Below are 20,423 nucleotides of genomic sequence, written 5' to 3'. Positions count from 1 at the left end.
GGGTTGGGAAGATCCCCTGGAGAAGGCAATGGCAACCCACTCCAGTATTCTTGGCTGGAGAATCCCCAGGCAAAGAGGAGCCCCAGAGGAGGCTGGTGGGCCACAGTCCATGGGGTTGCAAAGTGTCGGGCATGACTGAGCAACTGACACTCACTCACTTTGATACTTAAATATGGTTGAGGTGCAGCTAGGTGTTTAGCAGTTTAGTATAGTTAGATTTTATGATCATGTGTAGATAGAGCCATTTTATTACTGAGTAGAGAACGGAGGTGCCATTTCAGAGATTCCTAAGATTAAAAATTATTAAAGGAACACAAAAGTATTTCACTTGGATAACCTTATCTTTTGTATTGTATTCTGCACTGATCATTGTTTTGCAGTAGTAGATCTAAAGAATTAATTTCATTTTCCTGTCCAGGTGCATACATTGCCCTTCATGTTATTGAAATCATACTTTAGTTGCAGATTTTATATTTCATTATTTTCCCCCTATGGTTTTAGCCTTTGACAGTATTTTAATGACTGCATATGAACTGATGTTCCACAGTTGGGGTTCAGTATATTACATTTTTGTTTTCAAGACCATTAAATTAACATTAAGCTATCAGAAAAAAAATAGTACTATATCAGGTAAGCATACCAGATGTTTTTAAAATTACCTCTTGGAAACAACAATATTCCACTGTACCTTTGGATCTAGGCAGTAAGTTTCTTTTTGTTTCTCTGTGTAGCTGCTCATTTTAAATTCCAACATGGTATAGCTTTCCTAGTCTGTTCCCCTCCACCTCCACCTACTCAACTTTATCTTCAATTAGTTGGTAGTATTTAAGCACACTCAAGATTTTAACGATAAATTGTCACTAATGTAGCCATAATGTCGGATTATTTTTGCTCTGCTACTAGTGCTAAATTAATTTTCACACTTTTGATCTTTATTTTAGAGCCATGTTTTTGAACCAATAACATATATCTGTTATGATTATCAGAAAGCCAAGTGAAAATTTTAAAATGTTTTTTAAAATTACAAAATTAATTATACTCTTTTTAATAATAAATAGTTTACCAGTGGTGGTGCGAATTGATATGCAGTTTTTTTCCCCCCCCTAGACCCACAACACATTTTATCTTGTATACTTCTTTTTGTATTATCCCCCCCCCCCCCCCCCCCCGCCGAAGATGGGATTTGTAGCATTCTAGAATTTACTGTTTCTCCCAGCAGTCTTGATTCCAGCTTGTGATTCATCTATCCCAGTATATCACATTAAGTCCTCTGCATATAAATTAAATAAGCAGAGTGACAGTATACAGCTTTGTGTTCCTTTCCCAATTTTGAATTCTGTTGTTCTGTGTCCAGTTCTGTTAATAACTTGCTTCTTGACCTGCATGTAGATTCCTCAGGAGACTGGTAAAGTGATCTGATACTCCTATTTCTGAAAGAATTTTCCACAGTTTGCTATGATCCACACAGTCAAAGGCTTTCTCATAGTCTATGAAGCAGAAGTGGATGCTTTTCTGGAATTCTCTTGCTTCTTTCTATGATCTAACAAAATGTTGGCAATCTGACCTCTGGTTCCTCTCTGGTTTTTCTAAATCTAGCTTGTACATCTATAAGTTCTTGATTCACATACTGTTGAAGCCTAGCTTGAAGGATTTTGAGCATTATGTTGCTAGCATGTGAAATGAGTGTGATTATGTGGTAGTTTGAACATCTTTGGCTTTGCCTTTCTTTGGGATTGGAATGCAAACTGATTTTTTCCAGTCCTGTGGCCACTGCTGAGTTTTCCAAATTTGCTGACACATTGAGTGCAGCACTTTAACAGCATCATCTTTTAGGATTTGAAATAGCTCAACTGGAATTATATCACCTCCACTAGCTTTGTTTGTAGTGATGCTTCCTCAGACCCACTTGACTTACACCCCAGGATGTCTGGCTCTAGGTGGTTGATCACACCATCGTGGTTATCAGAGTCATTAAGACCTTTTTGTATAGTTATTCTGTGTATTCTTGCCACCTCTTCTTAATCTCTTCTGGTTCTGTTGGGCCGTTACCATTTCTGTCCTTTATCATGCCTATTCTTTCATGAAATGTTCCCTTGGCATCTCTGATTTTCCTGGAGAGAGCTCTTGTTGTTATTCAGTGGCTCAGTTGTGTCCAACTCTTTGCGGCCTCATGGACTACACACCAGGCTTCCCTGTCCTTCACTGTTTCCCAGAGTTTGCTCAAAATATGTCTATTGAATTGGTGATGTGATCCAACCATCTTGTCCTCTGTCATCCCCTTCTCCTCCTGCTTCAGTCTTTCCCAGCATCAGCGTCTTTTCCAATGAGTCAGCTCCTCATATCAGGTGGCCAAAGTATTGGAGCTTCAGCTTCAGCATCAGTCCTTCCAATGAATATGCAGGGTTGATTTCCTTCAGGATGGGCTGGTTTGATCTCCTTGCAGTCCAAGGGACTCTCAAGAGTCCTCTCCAACACCACAGTTCAAAGGCATCAGTTCTTCAGCGCTCAGTCTTTTTTATTGTCCAGCTCTCACATTCATATATGACTACTGAAAAAACCATACTTTTGACGATATGGAAGTTTGTTGGCCAAGTAGTATCTGTGCTTTTTAATACACTGTCTAGGTCTGTCCTAGCCTTTCTTCCAAGGAGCAAGCATCTTTTAATTTCATGGCTGCAGTTACTGTCTGCAGTGATTTTGGGGCCCAAGAAAGTAAAAGTCTGTCACTGTTTCCATTGTTTCCCCCATCTGTTTGGAATGAAGTGATGGGACGGATGCCATGATCTTTGTTTTCTGAATGCTGAGTTTTAACCAGTTTTTTCACTCTCCTCTTTCACCTTCATCAAGAGGCACTTTAGTTCCTCTTCGCTTCCTACCATTTGAGTGGTATCATCAGCATATCTGAGGTTGTTTATATTTCTCTCAGCAATCTTGATTGACAAGGGCATTTCATATGATGTACTCTTCATGGAAGTTAAAAAAGCAGGGTGACAATATACAGCCTTGATGTACTCTCCCAGTTTTGAACCAGTCCGTTGTTCCATGTCCGGTTCTACCTCTTGTTCTTGATCTGCATGTAGGTTTCTCAGGAGGCAGATAGGTGGTGTGGTATTCCTGTTTCTTGAAGAATTTTCTACGGTTTGCTGAAGAATTTTCTATGGTTTGCACAGTCAAAGGCTTTAGCCTAGTCAGTGAAGCAGAAGCAGATAATTTTTGGAATTCTCTTGCTTTTGCTATGATCCAACAGATGTTGGCAATTTGATCTCTTGTTCCTCTGTCTTTTCTAAATACAGTTTGTACATCTGGAAATTCTCAGTTCACATACTGTTGAAACCTAGCTTCCCATACTGAAAGAAGTCTATCTTCTTTCTCATTCTGTTGTTTTGCTCTATTTCTTTGCATTGTTTACAAAGAAGGCCTTCTTATCTCTCCTTGATATTCTTTGGAACTCTGCATTCAGTTGGGTATATCTTTTCCTTTCTCCCTGCCTTTCCCTTTTCTTCTTTGCTCAGCTATTGGTAAAGCCTCAGACAACCACTTTGCCTTCTTGCATTTCTTTTTCCTTAGGATGGTTTTGGCCACTGCCTCTCCTGTACAATGTAATGAACCTCCATCCTTATCTTCAGGCACTCTTGTCTACCAGATCTAATCCCTTGAATCTACTTGTCACCTTTGCTGTATATTTATAAGAGATTTGATTTAGGTCATACCTGAATGCCTAGTGGTTTTGACTACTGTCTTCAATTTGCGTCTGAATTTTGGAATAAGGGGCTTATGATCTGAGTGATCCTCAGATTGCTCCGGGTCTTGTTTTTGCTGACTGTACAGAGCTTCTCCATCTTCAGCTGCAAAGAACATATCAGTCTGATTTCAGTATTGACCATCTGGTGATGTTCATGTGTAGAGTCTTCTCTTGTATTTTTGGAAATGGTGTTTGCTATGACTAGTGTGTTCATTGGATGAAACTCTGTTATCCTTTGCTGTGCTTCATTTTGCACTCCAAGGCTAAGTTTACCTGTTATTCTTGTATCTCCTGACATCTTACTTTTGCATTCCAGTCCTGTATGATGAAAAGGACATCTTTTTGGGGGGTTCTAGAAGGTGTTGTAGATCTTCATAGAACTGGTCAGCTTCAGCTTTTTCAGCATCAGTGTTTGGAGCATAGACTTGGATTACTGTGATATTGAATGGTTACCTTGAAAATGAACCAAGATCATTCTGTTGTTTTTGATGTTGCACCCAAGTAGTGCATTTCAGACTCTTGTTGACCGTGAGGGCTACTCCTTTTCTTCTGAGGGCTTCTTTCTCACAGTAGTATGTAAAATAGTCATCTGAATTAAATTCAGGCATTCCCGTCCATTTTAGTTCACTGATTCCTGAGATGCTGATACTCACTCTTGTCCTCTTCTGCTTGACCACATCCAATTTACCTTGATTTACCTTTACCTAACATTCCAGGTTCCTATGCAATAATAATACTCAAAATTCTCCAAGCCAGGCTTCATCAGTACATGAACAATGAATCTCCACATGTTCAAGCTGGATTTAGAAAAGGCAGAGGAACCAGAGATCAAATTGCCAACATCAACTAGATCATCGAAAAAGCAAGAGAGTTCCAGAAAAACATATACTTTTGCTTTATTGACTATGCCAAAGCCTTTGACTCTGTGGATCACAACAAACTGTGGAAAATTCTGAAAGAGATGGGAATACCAATCCACTTGATCTGTTCCCTGAGAAATCTGTATGCAGGTCAAGAAGCAACACTTAGAATTGGACACGGAACAGCAGACTGGTTCCAAATCGGGAGAGGAGTATGTCAAGGCTGTATATTGTCACCCTGCTTATTTAACTTATATGCATAGTACATGAGAAACTCTGGGCTGGAAGAAGCACAAGCTGGAATGAAGATTGCCAGGAGAAATAGCAATAACCTTGAATACGCAGATGACACCACACTTATGGCAGAAAGTGAAGAACTAAAGAGCCTCTTGATGAAAGTGAAAGAGGAGAGTGAAAAAGTTGGCTAAAAACTCAATATTCAGAAAACTAAGATCATGGCCTCTGGTCCCATCACTTCATGGCAAATAGATGGGGAAGCAGTGGAAACAGTGAGAGACCTTATCTTTTTGGGCTCCAGAATCCCTGCAGATGGTGACTGCAGCCATGAAATTAAAAGATGCTTGCTCCTTGGAAGAAAAGTTATGACCAACCTAGATAGTATACTAAAAAGCTTTAATAATGTTTCATTAAGAAGGAGACATTACTTTACCAACAAAAGTCTATCTAGTCAAAGCTATGGTTTTTCTAATAGTCGTGTATGAATGTGAGAGTTGGACTGTAAAGAAAGCTGAGTGCTGGCAAGAATTGATGCTTTTGAACTATGGTGTTGGAGAAGACTCTTGAGAGTCCCTTGGACTGCAAGGACATCCAACCAGTCCATGCTAAAGGAAATCAGTCCTGAATATTCATTGGAGGGACTGATGTTGAAGCTGAAACTCCAATACTTTGGCCACCTGATGTGAAGAACTAACTCATTTGAAAACACCCTGATGCTGGGAAAGATTGAAGGTGGGAGGAGAAGGGGACAATAGAGGATGAAATGGTTGGGTGGCATCATTGACGTGATGGACATGAGTTTGAGTATGCTCCAGGAGATGGTGATGGACAGGGAAGCCTGGCGTACTGCAGTCCATGGGATTGCAAAGACTTGGACACGACTGAGAGACTGAACTGAACTGAATGTTCCAAGTTCCTATCCACTACTGTTTTTTACAGCATCAGACTTTATCTTCACCACCAGACACATTGAAGCTGAGCATCATTTCTGCTTTGGCCCAGCAGCTTCATTCTTTCTGGAGGTGTTAGTAATAAAGCATCTGCCTGCAATGCAGGAGACCCAGGGTTGATCCCTGGGTGGGGAAGATGCCTTGGAGAAGGAAGTGACAACCCACTCCAGTATTGTTGCCTGGAGAATCCCATGGACAGAGAAGTCTGGCGGGCTACAGTCCACGGGGTTGCAAAGAGTCGGACACGACCGAGTGACTTCACTTTCTTTCTTTCTTTCTTTCTTCCCCAGTAGCATATCAAACACTTTCTAACCTGGGGGCATCTTCTGGTGTCATACCTTTTTGCTGTTTCATACTCTTCGTGGGTTTCTCATGGCAAGAAATTGGCAGCGGGTTTCCATTCCCTCCTCCAGTGGACCTTCTCCATGTTTTGTGAGAACTCTTTGCTATGAACTGTCCTCCTTGGGTGGCCCGACAGGGCGTGGCTTATAGCTTCATTGAGTTAGGCATGCCCCTTCACCCGGGGAAGGCAGTGATACATGAAGGGGAGCATTAACTTTATCTTTGAGTAATACTTTGGAAACTCATTTATGTTGTTGCATTTTGTGTGCTAAGTCGCTTTAGTTGTGTCTGACTCTTTGTGACCCTATAAATGCAGTGTAGCCTGCCAGGCTCCTCTGTCCATGAGACTTTCCACACAAGAAGAATGAGCTGCCAACCCAGGGATGGAACCCATTTCTCTTAGGTCTCCTGCATTGGCAGGTGGATCTTTACCACTAGTGCTACCTGCATATTACTGGTAAATTATTTTTATTGCCAAGTAGTATTTGACTATTTGGATTTACCACAGTTTGTTCATTCACCTGGCTAATGATCATTTAGTTGTGTTCCAGGTTTTGAGTGTTAATAAAGCTGCTAGAAAAAACATACAGTTCTCTGTATAGACATATGTTTAATTTCTTTTGCATAAATATCTAGGAATGGAATTGCTGGGTAATATGAGACATGTATGTTTACTGTTATGAGAAACTGCCATACTGTTTTCCAAAGTAACTGTACCTTTTTTCAATTCCTACCAACTTTTCCTATCCTTGCAAGCACTCAGTACTTTTAGATTTTGATGTAAGTATTATTAAAGATATTTAGTGCTATGTCATCATGGTTTTAACTTCCAAATTTTAAAAAAAGTATTTATTGGCTTTGCTGGGTCTTGCGCTTTTCTCTAGATGCAGCAAGTGGGGGCTGCTCATTGTGGTACCTTCTCTTGTTGCTGAGCGTGGGTTCTAGAGCACAGACTCAATAGTTGTGGCACATAGGCTTAACCCACCAGGCACCTCTGTCAATGGGGATTCTCCAGGCAAAAATACTGGAGTGGTTTGCCATGCCCTCCTCCAGGGGATCTTCCCAACCCAGGGATCGAATCCCGGTCTCCTCCATTACAGGCGAATTCTTTACTGCCTCTCTGAGCCACCAGAGAAGCTGAAAAATTCTTGAGTGGGTAGCGTATCTCTTCTCCAGGGAAACTTCCTGACCCAGGGATTGAACCAGGGTCTCCTGCATTGCAGGTGGATTCTTTACCAGCTGAGCTACCAGGGTTGCAACTAAGTGCTGGGGCAGCTAAAAGAAAAAAAAAACTAGAGTGTAAAAGATTGGCTTCCAAAATGTTTTGAAATTACATGATTAGTGACTTAATTATTTTTCCATTAGCATTCCCACATTGCATCAGATGGTAAATCATATGCCTGCAATATAGGAGACCCAGGTTTGATCTCTTGGTTGGGGAAGATCCTCTGAAGAAGGGAATGGCTACCCACTCCAGTATTCTTGCCTGGAGAATTCCATGGACAGAGGAGCCTGGCCAGTTACAGTCCATGGGGTTGCAAAGAGTCAGACACAACTGAGAAACTAATACACAATTGTCATAGCATTATATAAGTTTGTGTACAGCAAGATGATTAGACTTACACACATTATGAAATGATTATCGTAATAAGTGTTTGACTATCCATCCTCTCATACAGATAAGAAATTATAGGAATAGAAAGAAAAAGTTTGTGATGTGACCTCTTTGAATTTACTCTCTTAACAGCTTTCATATGTAACAGAGAGCAGTGTTAATGTCTCTTAACAGCTTTCATATGTAACGTAGAGCAGTGTTAATAACTTAAATTTATCATGTACATTACATCCCTCATAGCACTTTAGAAAGTATTGAAATACCTTTGTATTTTGGTAGGCTCCTTCTCTTAAGAGTGTTTTGTGGGTTTTTTTTCGGCCGTGCTTTGTGGCATGCACAATCTTAGTTCCTTGACCACGGATGAAACCCCTGCCCTTGGCAGTGGAAGCATGAAGTCATAACCACTGGACCACCAGGGAGTTCCCTTTAGAAGTCTTCAGCATCACAGATTTGTTCAACAATTTTTTTTAATCCTCTTAAGTACAAAGGAGTCGTAGATGCTGCAAAGAATCTCTTGAGCATCTCCTGGAAGCATAACACTGCCAGGCCTTTGTTTAGCATTGACTTAAGGAATCTTCCAAACAGGAGAGGGTTATGCCTGTGCACATGCACACATTACTAGGACTAAATGTGTTAATCAAAAGAGCCAAAGATGATACACGTAGTACTAAGAAGAAGAAATGAGGGACCTATTTAAGAAAGCCAGGTAGGATTGGAATAGGATCTTGAGTATGTTTTTGAAAAGCCCATGAAGGAGAATTGATGGTTTAGAAGAGATGGTCGTTCCCTAAATATTTTCTCTTTTATTAATAGCTTTGATTTGGAATACTTCCTTCAATCTTCTGCATGCCAGATTTCTGTTCCTGTTCCAGTTCAAGTGGTACATTCTTTGCGGTAGGGCTGTAGCATTTATCACATTAGATAATTGCATTTAGGAATTCTGTCTCCCACTGGACTTGAAATTTCTTTGGAGCAGCAGATCAAGTCTGTCATATTCACCTCTCTTTTTCCTTGCATAGTTTCTGGCCCTTAGACAGTATGTATTTAATAAATATTGAATGAATTTTTATTGTCCCACCTATTTATCCAGCTGGTGTTGAATGAAGTAGGACAGTAGCCTAGAGTATGAAAATTGCAAGTTCAGGGAAAGATGCTAAGTGGTATGATACTCTTGCTTATTTGCTCAGTCATGTCTGACTCTTTGCAACCCCATGGACTGTGGCCCTGCAGGCTCTTCTGTCCCTGGGTTTCTCCAGTCAAGAATACTCGAGTGGGTTGCCATTTTCTCTGAGAGATGTTCCTAACCAAGGGATTGAAACCAAGTCTCCTGCATTGCAGGTGGATTCTTTACCATCTGAGCCACCAAGAACATAGAATTTGTTTAGAGAGGTGAGAAGTGTAGGGGAAGGTACATTTGAAATGTTGGTTAGGGCTGTGTATATCAGCCTGGATTTCTGTGGAAGGCATAATACTTCAAACTGAATGCAGGTGTTTCAATTTTACATGTACAATGAATGCTACACATGATACAGAAGTTTGGAAGACTTTTTTTTTTTAATGAGGACATTAAACTTAGAAAAATTATTCCTTTATTTTTGGTCGTGGTGGATCTTTGTTGCTGTGTTGTGGGCTTTCTCTGTTTGAGTGAGCAGGTGCTGCCCTTCCTTGTGCTCCGGCTTCTAACTGAGGTGGCTTCTTTTGTTGCTGAGCACTTGCTCTAGGCACAGAGGCTCAGTAGTTGTGGTCACGGGCCTAGTTGCTCCACGGCATGTGGAATCCTCTCAGAACAGGAAGGAACCTCACCCCTGCCCCCTGCGTTGGCAGGCGAATTCCCATCCACTGTACCAGTTTGGAAGGCTTTTGAGAAAGAACTGAAAGAGTCTGAATTTTGTGGGAAACAGAAAGGATGGGACAAATTCCAAGAGATTTTTGAGTTGTCAAGATTTTACTTGGAAGCTTTTTAAAGAGGACAACTCACTTAGGACTGAGCTTTCAAGTAAAAAAGGTGGTGGCATCATTAACAGACACAAGGAAACTGCTCTATCTGTATAGGGGAGCGTGTATGTATTGGTTTACTTATGAGATCATGTGTGCGTATTCAGCAAGGGGTTAAGATGTCAAATTTGAATTCTAGCAGAGACTATACAAATTTAGGTAAATCTGGGAGCTGAAGTTGTTTGATGATCAGTAATTGACGCAGTAGAAGACAGACCTTGAGAACTTTGCATTTTAATGAGAAGGAAAGTTGCCTCATGGTAGAACTCCAGAAGTGTTAGGAGGAGATGAGCATCAATGGTGATGCAGACTGGTAGAAGACTGAGGTCATCGGATTTTTGAGAATCGTGACTTTCTAGAGAATTACATTTAAGGGAGAACTTGGGTTATAATATTTGAGAGGGGAGTAGAGAAGGGGAAGACTAAGATAGATGCACGGTTAGTAATTAAGGTCAGAATATGATTAATAGAGTGCAGAGTGCATGATAGCTCCTTGTCAAAGTTATGACCAACCTAGACAGCATATTAAAAAGCAGAGACATTACTTGTACAATAAAGGTCCATCTAGTCAAAGCTACGGTTTTTCCAGTAGTCATATATGGATGTGAGAGTTGGACTGTGAAGAAAGCTGAGCGCCAAAGAATTGATGCCTTTGGACTGTGCTGTTGGAGAAGACTCTTGAGAGTCCCTTGGACAGCAGGGAGATCCAACCAGTCCATCTTAAAGGAAATCAGTCCTGAATATTCATTGGAAGGACTGATGCTGAAGCTGAAACTCCAATACTTCGGCCATCTGATGCGAAGAACTGACGCATTTGAGAAGACCCTGATGCTGGGAAAGATTGAGGGCAGGAGGAGAAGGGGACGACAGAGGATGAGATGGTTGGATGGCATCACCAACTCAATGGATGTGAGTTTGAGTAAACTCTGGGAGTTGGTGATGGACAGGGAGGCCTGGTGTGCTGCAGTCATTGGGTCACAAAGACTCGGACATGACTGATGACTGAACTGAACTGAGTGCATGATAAAAAGTACTTTGAGAATTCAGAGGAAAGACAGGAACAAATAAAAAGATGTTTGAAGATACACAGGAGTTACAGGCAGAGTTAGTGAATGACCTCTGAGGTAGTTGAGGTTCTGTTAAATAGTATGGAAAGCCAGATGTAATCAGGTTGGTATCTTGATGAATAAATAGGATGATATTGCTTTTAACTGACAGGAAAAGAGTACCTTTTACACTGTATGTTCCAGTGTGACAACAGTCTCCACATAATCACGTGTTTTGGGAGAAAGTAGGACTTTATAGGGGAATTTGACATTCTGTAAAAAGGTGTTAGATGATAATTGCTCTTTGAAGTTGATTTGAGGCTAACAACCTTCTGAAGATTCTTTTTGTACATAAGTATTCTTAAATCTTGCCTGGAAAATCCCATGGACGAAGGAGCCTGGTAGGCTGCAGTTCATGGGGTCGTTAAGAGTCAGACACGACTGAGCGACTTCACTTTCACTTTTCAGTTTCATGCATTGCAGAAGGAAATGGCAACCCACTCCAGTGTTCTTGCCTGGAGAATCCCAGGGATGGGGGAGCCTGATGGGCTGCCGTCTATGGGGTCGCACAGAGTTGGACACGACTGAAGTGACTTAGCAGTAGCAGTATTCTTAAATCTTGGCTCTATAGTCTTGTAGGCTTGACTAAACATCACTTCTTAATTTGTGAGTTGAGAAATCACTTAACCATCTCAAAAGGTTAAGGCTTTTTCATGGCTTTAGTTAAAACCCTTTCCTTACTTTGATGTTCAGGGTTTTATTTTATATACAAACATAAGTGAAAGGACCCAAATCCCATAAATTTCTTGCCTATGACTTGGTTTCTTTTCTGTGAATGCATTTCCCTACTCCAGGGGAGAAAACTGAAAGATGGCGGTTCTTTGTGTAAGTAAGTGCAAGTGTTTGTGTAAGTAAGTGTTAGTCGCTCAGTCATGCCCAACTCTTTGCGACCCCATGGACTGCAGCCCATCAGGCTCCTGTATCAATGAGATTTTCCAGAAAAGAATACTGGAGTGGGTTTGCCATTTCCTTCTCCAGGGCATCTTCCCAACCCAAGGATTGACCTTGGGTCTCCTGCGCTGCAGGCAGATCCTTTACCGACTGAGCTACAAAGGAAGCCCTTGTAGCTTCCCATGTTGTTTGTGTAGAATACATTAACCTGTTGTTAAAAGTAGAGTGAGGTTGCTTTCCATACCCCTCCCCTCCATACTTTTTACTTTCTGGTTAATGTAGTTGATTTCCCATCAGTCAGTTATATTTTAGCCCTCTAAATTGAGTCCATTTAAGTCAGTGTATTTAATTGGAACACCATCCTCTATGTAACATCTTCATTTCATCTATTCCCTGTGGGAGTTTACCTGTAACTTTTAAAAACTGGACTTTGCACAGCCTCTTATGCATAGCTGTTTGTTTAGGCTTTTACCAGGTTAGCGCTGCTTTATCTCATTCCCCATTCAAAGTTCACTTTTCAGGTTATCTCTTTTCGAATAAATGTAATTTATTGAGTAATCAAATAAAAAGTTACCCCCACTGCCAGTTTCCTTTGCCTGTCTCTCTGATCTAAATTGATGATACCATGGCTTCATGGCCATCAACTTTAGTAACTGTAAAGGTAGTGGGCAGTGTGAAGCCTCTCTTGAACTTTGTTGCAAAAACTCCAGTGTATTTTGACCTTTCTTTGATATTGATTGTGTGACACTTTTTTTTTTTTTTTTACTCTGGCAGTACGTAGGTGACAAAAGTGGCAGGTGAATGTGTACTTTATAAATGTGATGGGAAATTGGGATAAGTAACAAAGTCTCGCTGGAGAAGGCAATGGCACCCCACTCCAGTATTCTTGCCTGGAAAATCCCATGGATGGAGGAGCCTGGTGGGCTGCAGTCCATGGGTGGCTAAGAGTTGGACAGGACTGAGCGACTTCACTTTCATTTTTCACTTTCATACATTGAAGAAGGAAATGGCAACCCACTCCAGTGTTCTTGCCTGGAGAATCCCAGGGACAGGGAAGCCTGGTGGGCTGCCATCTCTGGGGTCTCACAGAGTTGGACACGACTGAAGCGACTTAGCAGCAGCAGCAGCAACGAAGTCTCGCTGAAGAAAATCTGGAAGTAGAGAAGAAAATAAGGGGAAAATGAGAATCCCCAAACTCAGAAACAATACCTAATAGTGTTTTTTGTCATTGACCTTTGAACAAAACTGTTCTGTACATAATATTTTATTCAGAGGGTAAGTTAGTATTTTGCCACAGCTTGACATCAGTTGTTAACAGTAGTATTAAATGTACATAATTTCCACGTTTTTGTTGTTTTATAAAATTTTACTAGATAAATCTCCTGTTCCTCAACCTTGCCTATCATTCTTAATAGAAATACTGTGGTTTTTTTCTTCACTATTTTTTAGGAGTGTTTATTTGCCTGTGTCTTCATTGTGTCCTAGAGGAGCTTACCTTTTGGTGCTTGGGCTTTCTAGTTGTGGTGCATGGGCTCAGGCTTAGTTGCTCTGTGACAGGTGAGATCTTAGTTCCCCAAACAAGGATCAGCCCCATCCCCTTGCATTGCAAGGTGGATTCTCAAACATTGAGCCATCGGAGGAAGTCCCTGCTTCATTTCTTTAAACATAGCAAATAAGTCTCTTTATGCATCAGGATTTGTTAATCCTTATTGTTGGAGGTTTTTAGGTTTGGGGGAAACTAATGGCACCTGAAATGACTGTGTCTAATTTTGCTTGGTGCTTTATCTTTTTTTAAATGAGTTGATTTAAATGTAAGTTGCACAGAATTTAAGGTAGAGCAAAGATTGAAGAACAGACTGCCTGGATTCTAGGCTGGGTTTACTTTGACCTCACAACTAGGATAGAAATGACTAAGGGAGAACTGAAGGGATAAGCCACTGTGTGAACATTTCTTTTCTTGAATGTGCCGCGGGCTCCAAGACAGCACTTTATTCTAGCTTATTTGTTGTTGTGTAGTTGCAAAGTCATGTCCAACTCTTTTGTGACCCCATGAACTGTAGCCCGCCATGCCGCTCTGTCCATGGGGTTTGGATTTCCCAGACAGGAATACTGGAGTGGGTTGCCATTTCCTTCTCCGGTGGATCTTCCTGTTCCAGGGATTGAACCCACTATTCCTGCATTGGCACATGAATTCTTTACCACTGAGCCACCAGGGAAGCCTTTTATTCTAGCTATTGGTGGCAAAAAATGTTATGAAAGAGAATGCAGTGTTTAAACAGCAGCGAAAGTAAGGATTACCATCACCGGAGGCATAAGGAACAGCTTTTTGCCAGATTTCCAAATTCTGCCTGTGGCCTGGGGCGCCTTCTGCATGGCCTTCGCTTTTAGCTCCTCCAGCTTCTCTGCTCCTCTTTTTGTTACTGCTTGAAAGCCTTACCTTTCTCTTCCATCTCCTTCTCCTGTTTCTTCGGCTGCTTCAAGGACTTCTTGCCACTGCCTCTCCCCCCAGACCTTGGCACTGGAAGCAGTTAAGCATTATATAAAAAAAAGAATAATAAAAAAAAGAATATTTTTTTAATATCAACTGAGAGTTTCAAGGCAATCGCAAAAGGAGAAACAGGGAACCTAATACAGTATTATGTAAAAATTGAGTTGGGCGTCACCAGGATTAATTTAATTGAGTTTTATCTGTAGGCTCCTTTATGGCTGGTATCTGATTTTTATTAAAAAGCATCACAGTGGTAATGATAATGGTGGGCTATCTTTGTGAAATTTTTTAAAAGGGGACCTACTTTGGGGGCATTCCCTGGCAGTCCAGTGGTTAGGACTTCTCACTTTCACTGCCGAGGGCATGAGTTTGATCCTTGACAGGGAGCTAAGATCCAGCAAATTTAGTGCAGCAAAAAAACCCACGTTGAAGTTTATTTGTTAACAGGAATTTAAACTGCATCTTGATTTGCTCAGTAGTTTGACACACAAACGTGTGTGTGTATATATGTGTATTTAAATTAGTGATACTCATATTTTCTCTTTTTTCCTCCCATTTCTCTTAATTCCTAGTGTTATGACTTTTCCTGTTTGGAGGGCTCTAGGCATACATTATTTACTTTAAATGATGAAAGGTTATGTTTCTATTATATTTTTTACTTATCTTTGAGAGTTGGGGCTTAGAGGTACATTTAGGTCGCACCTAACCCATTCTGTTCCCTGTTTGCGTGTCTATATTCCATGATAGATTATAAACTCCGAAGGCTAGAGTCCTGTTCACTGAGGTATCCCACTTACTATGAACAGTGCCTGACATGTAGTTAGATAATTAATGTCAAGAAAGGTTGAAAAGACATACACTACATGTAAACACCATTATCTGAGTATTTCAAGTATTGCTGATTTTTAATGGTAATTATTATGATTTTGAAACAGTGCAATTAATCCCTAGAAGGCGAGAGTATTACATAAAGAAGACAAAAGCTAGTACTGTCTGTAAGTGCAATCTCCCAAGTCTTGAGTTGCGCCCTCTGCTTAGTTTTCAAAAACAAACCATTAGAATTTAAGAGTGTAGGAGATAATGTTCCCCAAAGGAAAAATATACTATGAGTAAAAAGACTTTATTATGGTGCCACCTAGTCTGAGACAGCACTGGACATGCCACCACCCCTTGTATTGAAACATAGGGAGATCAAGAAATAGAGACATTGAGAGAAAGAGGAAATGGCAAATGTTGGAGGTTGTAAGTAGTTATTGGGAATTTATTATTTTACTGTTATTTTTTAATAAGTGATATTTTACTTTCATTTGAATGGCTAAGAAAATTTGCTTCATGGTATTTAACAAAGATGACTTTTAAGAGTTATTATTCCTGTGTTTGTTTCCCTAGTATTTGACATTGTGCAGCAAAGAAATGGTTATGGAGAAGCCCAGTCCGCTGCTTGTAGGGCGGGAGTTTGTGAGGCAATATTATACTTTGCTGAATAAAGCTCCAGAATATTTACACAGGTAAATTTTAATTGGATTATTTACTATTTTTATTTACTTTTATTTTCTTGAATATGACTACATATAAATTTTGTCTTTCCTGTCTCCTTGCATCCTGACAAGTATCTTTACAAAGCTCATCCAATATTTTAACAAACTGATGGCATAAAACCCATCTTTTTTCAAGTTTCCTCCTTGAATGAAATCTGCAGTAAGAAAAACACTTATCAGATCCCATTATATAACACATTCACATCTGTACACACACTTAACATACACAATTACATAGTCTGGTATTTTATGTTTGTTTCTTTTTTTAAACCACAAACTTGACCAACTAATGGGTTCTAGTCTTGATGGGAATCACAGGTTAAGTTTTTCGTTTGGTTTTTGTGTGGTTTTTAAAAGTTCTCTGTAGCAGTGTTAGGAAATGAATCAGTTAATTGATTTCGTTTGTGAAAATTCCTTCAGATTGATTCACAAGAAAATATTCCTTTGTGAGATGGCAACAGTAGTCTTATTTACTAGTTTGGCAAGACATGTATAAGGTTACTTTTTTCCAGAGATTGAAATGAAATTGATTTATATTATGAGTAGTATTTATCATTTTTGTTCTACCTGTTGTATTTTTTAGTAGGTCAAAGATAAGTGAGACCTTTGTAAGGACGCTTTGCCAGCGTTTGTTGTAGAACACCCTAGCCAGATGAGTTAAGGATAAGTATGTCGTTGCCGCTTTGCATGGGAAAGAATGTTAAAGGACTTTTCTCTTTGATATATAGGTTTCTGTATAAATGTGCTGGGCATTCTAAAGTTCTGTTTTGCATTGTGCCCTGCCATTGTTAAGCATGTGTGTAATACTCCCTGTGTTATTCCAGGAGACATTTTTAGATAACTAACACTGCCCCCCTCCCCAAAAATGAATCAGTACCTGTACATTTTTATGATTATAAAAATAAAAACATTCCTGTTGACAGTATATGTGAGTTTGAAGGAGAATGGAATTATTAAGGCTTTTCATTATCTGAAATTTTATCTTCACTGTGTAGGTATTAGCATTTTTAACTTTTTCTTAAGTTTGTTTAAAATTTTTCAGTTACTAACACTGTAGTGCATGTCCTTACATGTGCGTTTTTGGGCATCTTTCTAGTTGTTCCCTTAGGATAACTTCCTAGAAATAGAATTGTTAAATCAAAGGTATGATTTTCTCTAAAGCTTTTCTTATGCACACCTAACAGCCAAATTGTCCAAATGATAACTGTATACATGCTTGCCAGTAGTACATGAGACAGAACAGTGTAAACATAAAAAAAAATATGGGTAGTGGTTAAAAGCATGGGCTCTGGAGCCAGCTGCTCTGACTTGATAGGTGTGTAACATTTGAGGAGTTAATTTAACCTCTTCTGAACTTCAGTTTGTTCATTTAGATAACAGCACTTAGTTTAGTCCTGAGGTTGTTAGGAGACTAGAATGAATCAATACATGTGTAGTGCACTGAGAAAGTTGTTTGTCATAGAGGAAGTCTTCCATGATTTATTGCAATAGGAGCTGAATTCTCTTTATGAAAAAATTTATTTTGCATATTTGATAACCTTAATTTAGGAAGATCTCCTAGTTGCTTTAATACCAGAGAAACACTATAATTTATCATGTACTTAAGAGCAGTATAAAAAATATTGAGAAATTAGATGCTAAAATAATATATATATATTTTAAACTTGATCTCTGAATTATTTCAATTAATTTAAATCTAAACTTTTAACCTTAGCCTTTGGAATTAGTAGTCATTTGGAACTCTTAGTAGAATGAATGTTAAATAGTATCTGATTCTAAACAGATCTAAACAACTTTTTATATTTGACAAAAATGGGTAAATAAATAGCATCTGTATTTAGAATATTTTGAATGTCTCATTTTCCCACTTAACAGCATATAGATACAGTAAGATGAGAATAGCTAAAGACAGCATAACTAATAGCCACGTACACTAAGAATTCTATGTCATTGCTCATTTAATCCTTATAGTAACTCTGTGGAGAAGTTACTCTTGTTCCAAGTTACCAAGGAAAGTGAACTTGAAGACTGTTAAGTCTCAAGGTTACACAGCTAATAAATGACAGAGCCAGACCTGGAAACTAGCTCTGCTTAATAGCGGGACTCTACTCCCTCTTAGACTTCTTTCTCTTCATAACTTAATGTTAATCATTATCAATGCTTTTACAGGTTTTATGGCAGGAATTCTTCTTATGTTCATGGTGGAGTAGATGCTAGTGGAAAGCCCCAGGAGGCTGTCTATGGCCAAAATGTAAGTGTCAATTTCATATACATTTAAGATTATTTTAACTTATTTAAACTTACTTTAACTTGTTTAAGTTAAGATTATTTTATTTAAGTTAAGTTAGAGGTTTGGAAAACAGCCTTCTTGTGCCCATGGATTTCTTCTTGACTGTAATCAGTTAGCTGTGCTAAAATTTATGTTGCAATACTTGTCAAATGTGCTTTGAGTTCTTATAAACATTGATTTTGTAGGAAGCACAGTATTAACATTGGCATGGATACAAAAGAGAAAATGGGACATTTTTATATCACTGGTGTATTTTATACCTGAAACAGTTGAGACAGTGTATAACATTTATAGAAATGTGGGCTAAACCTTATGTTATAGGAATGAATAGAAATATATTCCTTATGACTATGTAGAGGATGTGGGATTTTAGCTAGTCTTTGAATTATAGGATTGGCCTTACCAAACAAGATGAAACTGAAGGAAGAAATGCAGACAAGCAGGAAAGTAAAACCACGTGTGAGGTCATGTAGTAGTCAACATAGTTTATGGAGCATGGGTCTGTCAGTAATGCATAGCATGGCGGAGTGGATTCAAATGAGGCAGAGAGATTAAGCAGTTAGAATTCTAGAGTTGTGAGGAAATCGGTGAAGTCTGTAGTATTGAATAGGTAACCTAGTATTAAAAAGGTAATGCAATATCATGAGTTTGTATTTCCTCCCTACCTTCTCCTAATAAAGGATATACACCACAAAGTATTATCTCTGAACTTCAGCGAATGTCATACTAAAATTCGTCACGTGGATGCTCATGCAACCTTGAGTGATGGAGTAGTGGTCCAGGTCATGGGTTTGCTGTCTAACAGTGGACAACCAGAGAGGAAGTTTATGCAAACCTTTGTTCTGGCTCCTGAAGTAAGTTTTCGTTTCAATTAATTTTCATTTATGTGATTTCATTTTGCAGTTAACTAGTTGCTGGAAGTGGCTAGAGTTTCCTCTTACAGGTATAGATATGCATGTAGCTGTTTTTGAGAAATCTGTGTTGGACCTGTTCGTTTATTTGAACTTTCTGTGCTTTGACTATTTAGCAGAAAAAAACGAGATTCTGATACAAATGTGCAAACAGATGATTAAGATTACAGAAGTAATATTAAAAGTGTATTAATAGTTTGAAAGTAATTTCTTGAGTTTAAGTATTCTGTGATTTTCTTCATATTAACATTATAGCATGTTCAGCTTTGGAAAATTATATTTAGTCTATATATTAATTCTGTATTAAAATTCTGTATTAAAATAAAAACTTTATTCTCTTTATGTCATACCATGTTTATGGGTATTTATGGAGTATTTGGGTGTTTTTTTTTAATAGGGATCTGTTCCAAATAAGTTTTATGTTCACAATGATATGTTTCGTTATGAAGATGAAGTATTTGGTGATTCTGAACCAGAACTTGATGAAGGTGAGGTTACTTTCAAGATACAAGGGTTTTGTTGGTATCACTACTCTTTAATAACATGTAAAGTGTGAAACTTACATAAATTTGACTCTGTAACTGAGTCAAAGCCCCTTTGCTCCTTTTTGTTCTTTTTTTTTTTTGGTTTGTTTAAAAAACAGGTGTTCTTTATATGAAATTATATAAAAATCATACACAGAAAGTAGGAAAAAATCTCCCTCAATGTCATTCTCTATAGATAACCAAGAATTTGGTGCCTACTACAGAATTTTGTTATATTCTAAAAGTGGAAGTAGCTGATTCAAAGCTAGGCCTTTTTTTTATCTAATATATCTTTGTTAGCTGTTTATTTTTTTGTCTATACCATAATTATTTAATCTTCTATTGACATACATCAGCTTGTTTCTTATTCTCTGTCATTATTGCTTCATTGAATTAATGTGGCAAAGGAAACTGAGTTATGACTTTAAGACCATTTTTTCTGGGGACTTTGCTGATGGTCCAGTGACTAAGACTCTGCACTCCCAATGCTGGGGGCCCGAGTTTGATCCCTGGTCAGGGAACTAGAACCCACGTGCTGCAACTAAGATATGGCACAGCCAAATAAATAAATATTTTTTTAAAGAAAGACCAATTTTTCCTACTCTTTCCTTTTCTTACTAATAGATCTTTTTAAAAAATAGTGTAATTCCAAACTTCTTCTTGCTTGCTCTTTTTTAAGAGAACAAGGAATATTAAGTGTCTTTGTACTTTCAAGAAATACGCTATTTTTAAACTATGTTATGATTTCTTTGAACATTAAAAATATATATATGAAATTGTATATTAAGCCTCTTAAAAAAAGATGTGGTGTATTATGTGTTGTCAGAATCAGAAGATGAAGTAGAGGAAGAACAAGAGGAAAGACAACCGTCTCCAGAACCTGTGCAGGAGAATGCTAACAGTGGTTACTATGAAGCTCACCCTGTGACGTAAG

The 20,423-nt window shown here is 38.8% G+C and overlaps 1 protein-coding gene across 4 annotated transcripts in view; it reads left to right on the top strand.

Annotated features, from left to right (window-relative positions):
- G3BP2 (G3BP stress granule assembly factor 2) overlaps window positions 1-20,423 on the top strand; it is an 88,287-nt gene that overhangs the window by 55,652 nt on the left and 12,212 nt on the right. For all 4 annotated transcript variants that reach the window (XM_052641885.1, XM_052641882.1, XM_052641883.1 and 1 more), the window contains 5 exons: window positions 15,616-15,734; window positions 17,934-18,015; window positions 18,735-18,908; window positions 19,363-19,453; window positions 20,316-20,418. In XM_052641885.1, the coding sequence (XP_052497845.1) occupies window positions 15,640-15,734; window positions 17,934-18,015; window positions 18,735-18,908; window positions 19,363-19,453; window positions 20,316-20,418 (545 nt within the window). In that variant the 5' untranslated portion in view covers window positions 15,616-15,639. The remainder of the gene's footprint in view (window positions 1-15,615; window positions 15,735-17,933; window positions 18,016-18,734; window positions 18,909-19,362; window positions 19,454-20,315; window positions 20,419-20,423) is intronic.

This window comes from Budorcas taxicolor, chromosome 6 (assembly GCF_023091745.1).
Source record: "Budorcas taxicolor isolate Tak-1 chromosome 6, Takin1.1, whole genome shotgun sequence".
NCBI classification, from domain to species: domain Eukaryota; kingdom Metazoa; phylum Chordata; class Mammalia; order Artiodactyla; family Bovidae; genus Budorcas; species Budorcas taxicolor.
The sequence above is the reverse complement of the archived record's forward strand: the minus strand, read 5'-3'. Positions and strand labels throughout refer to the sequence as shown.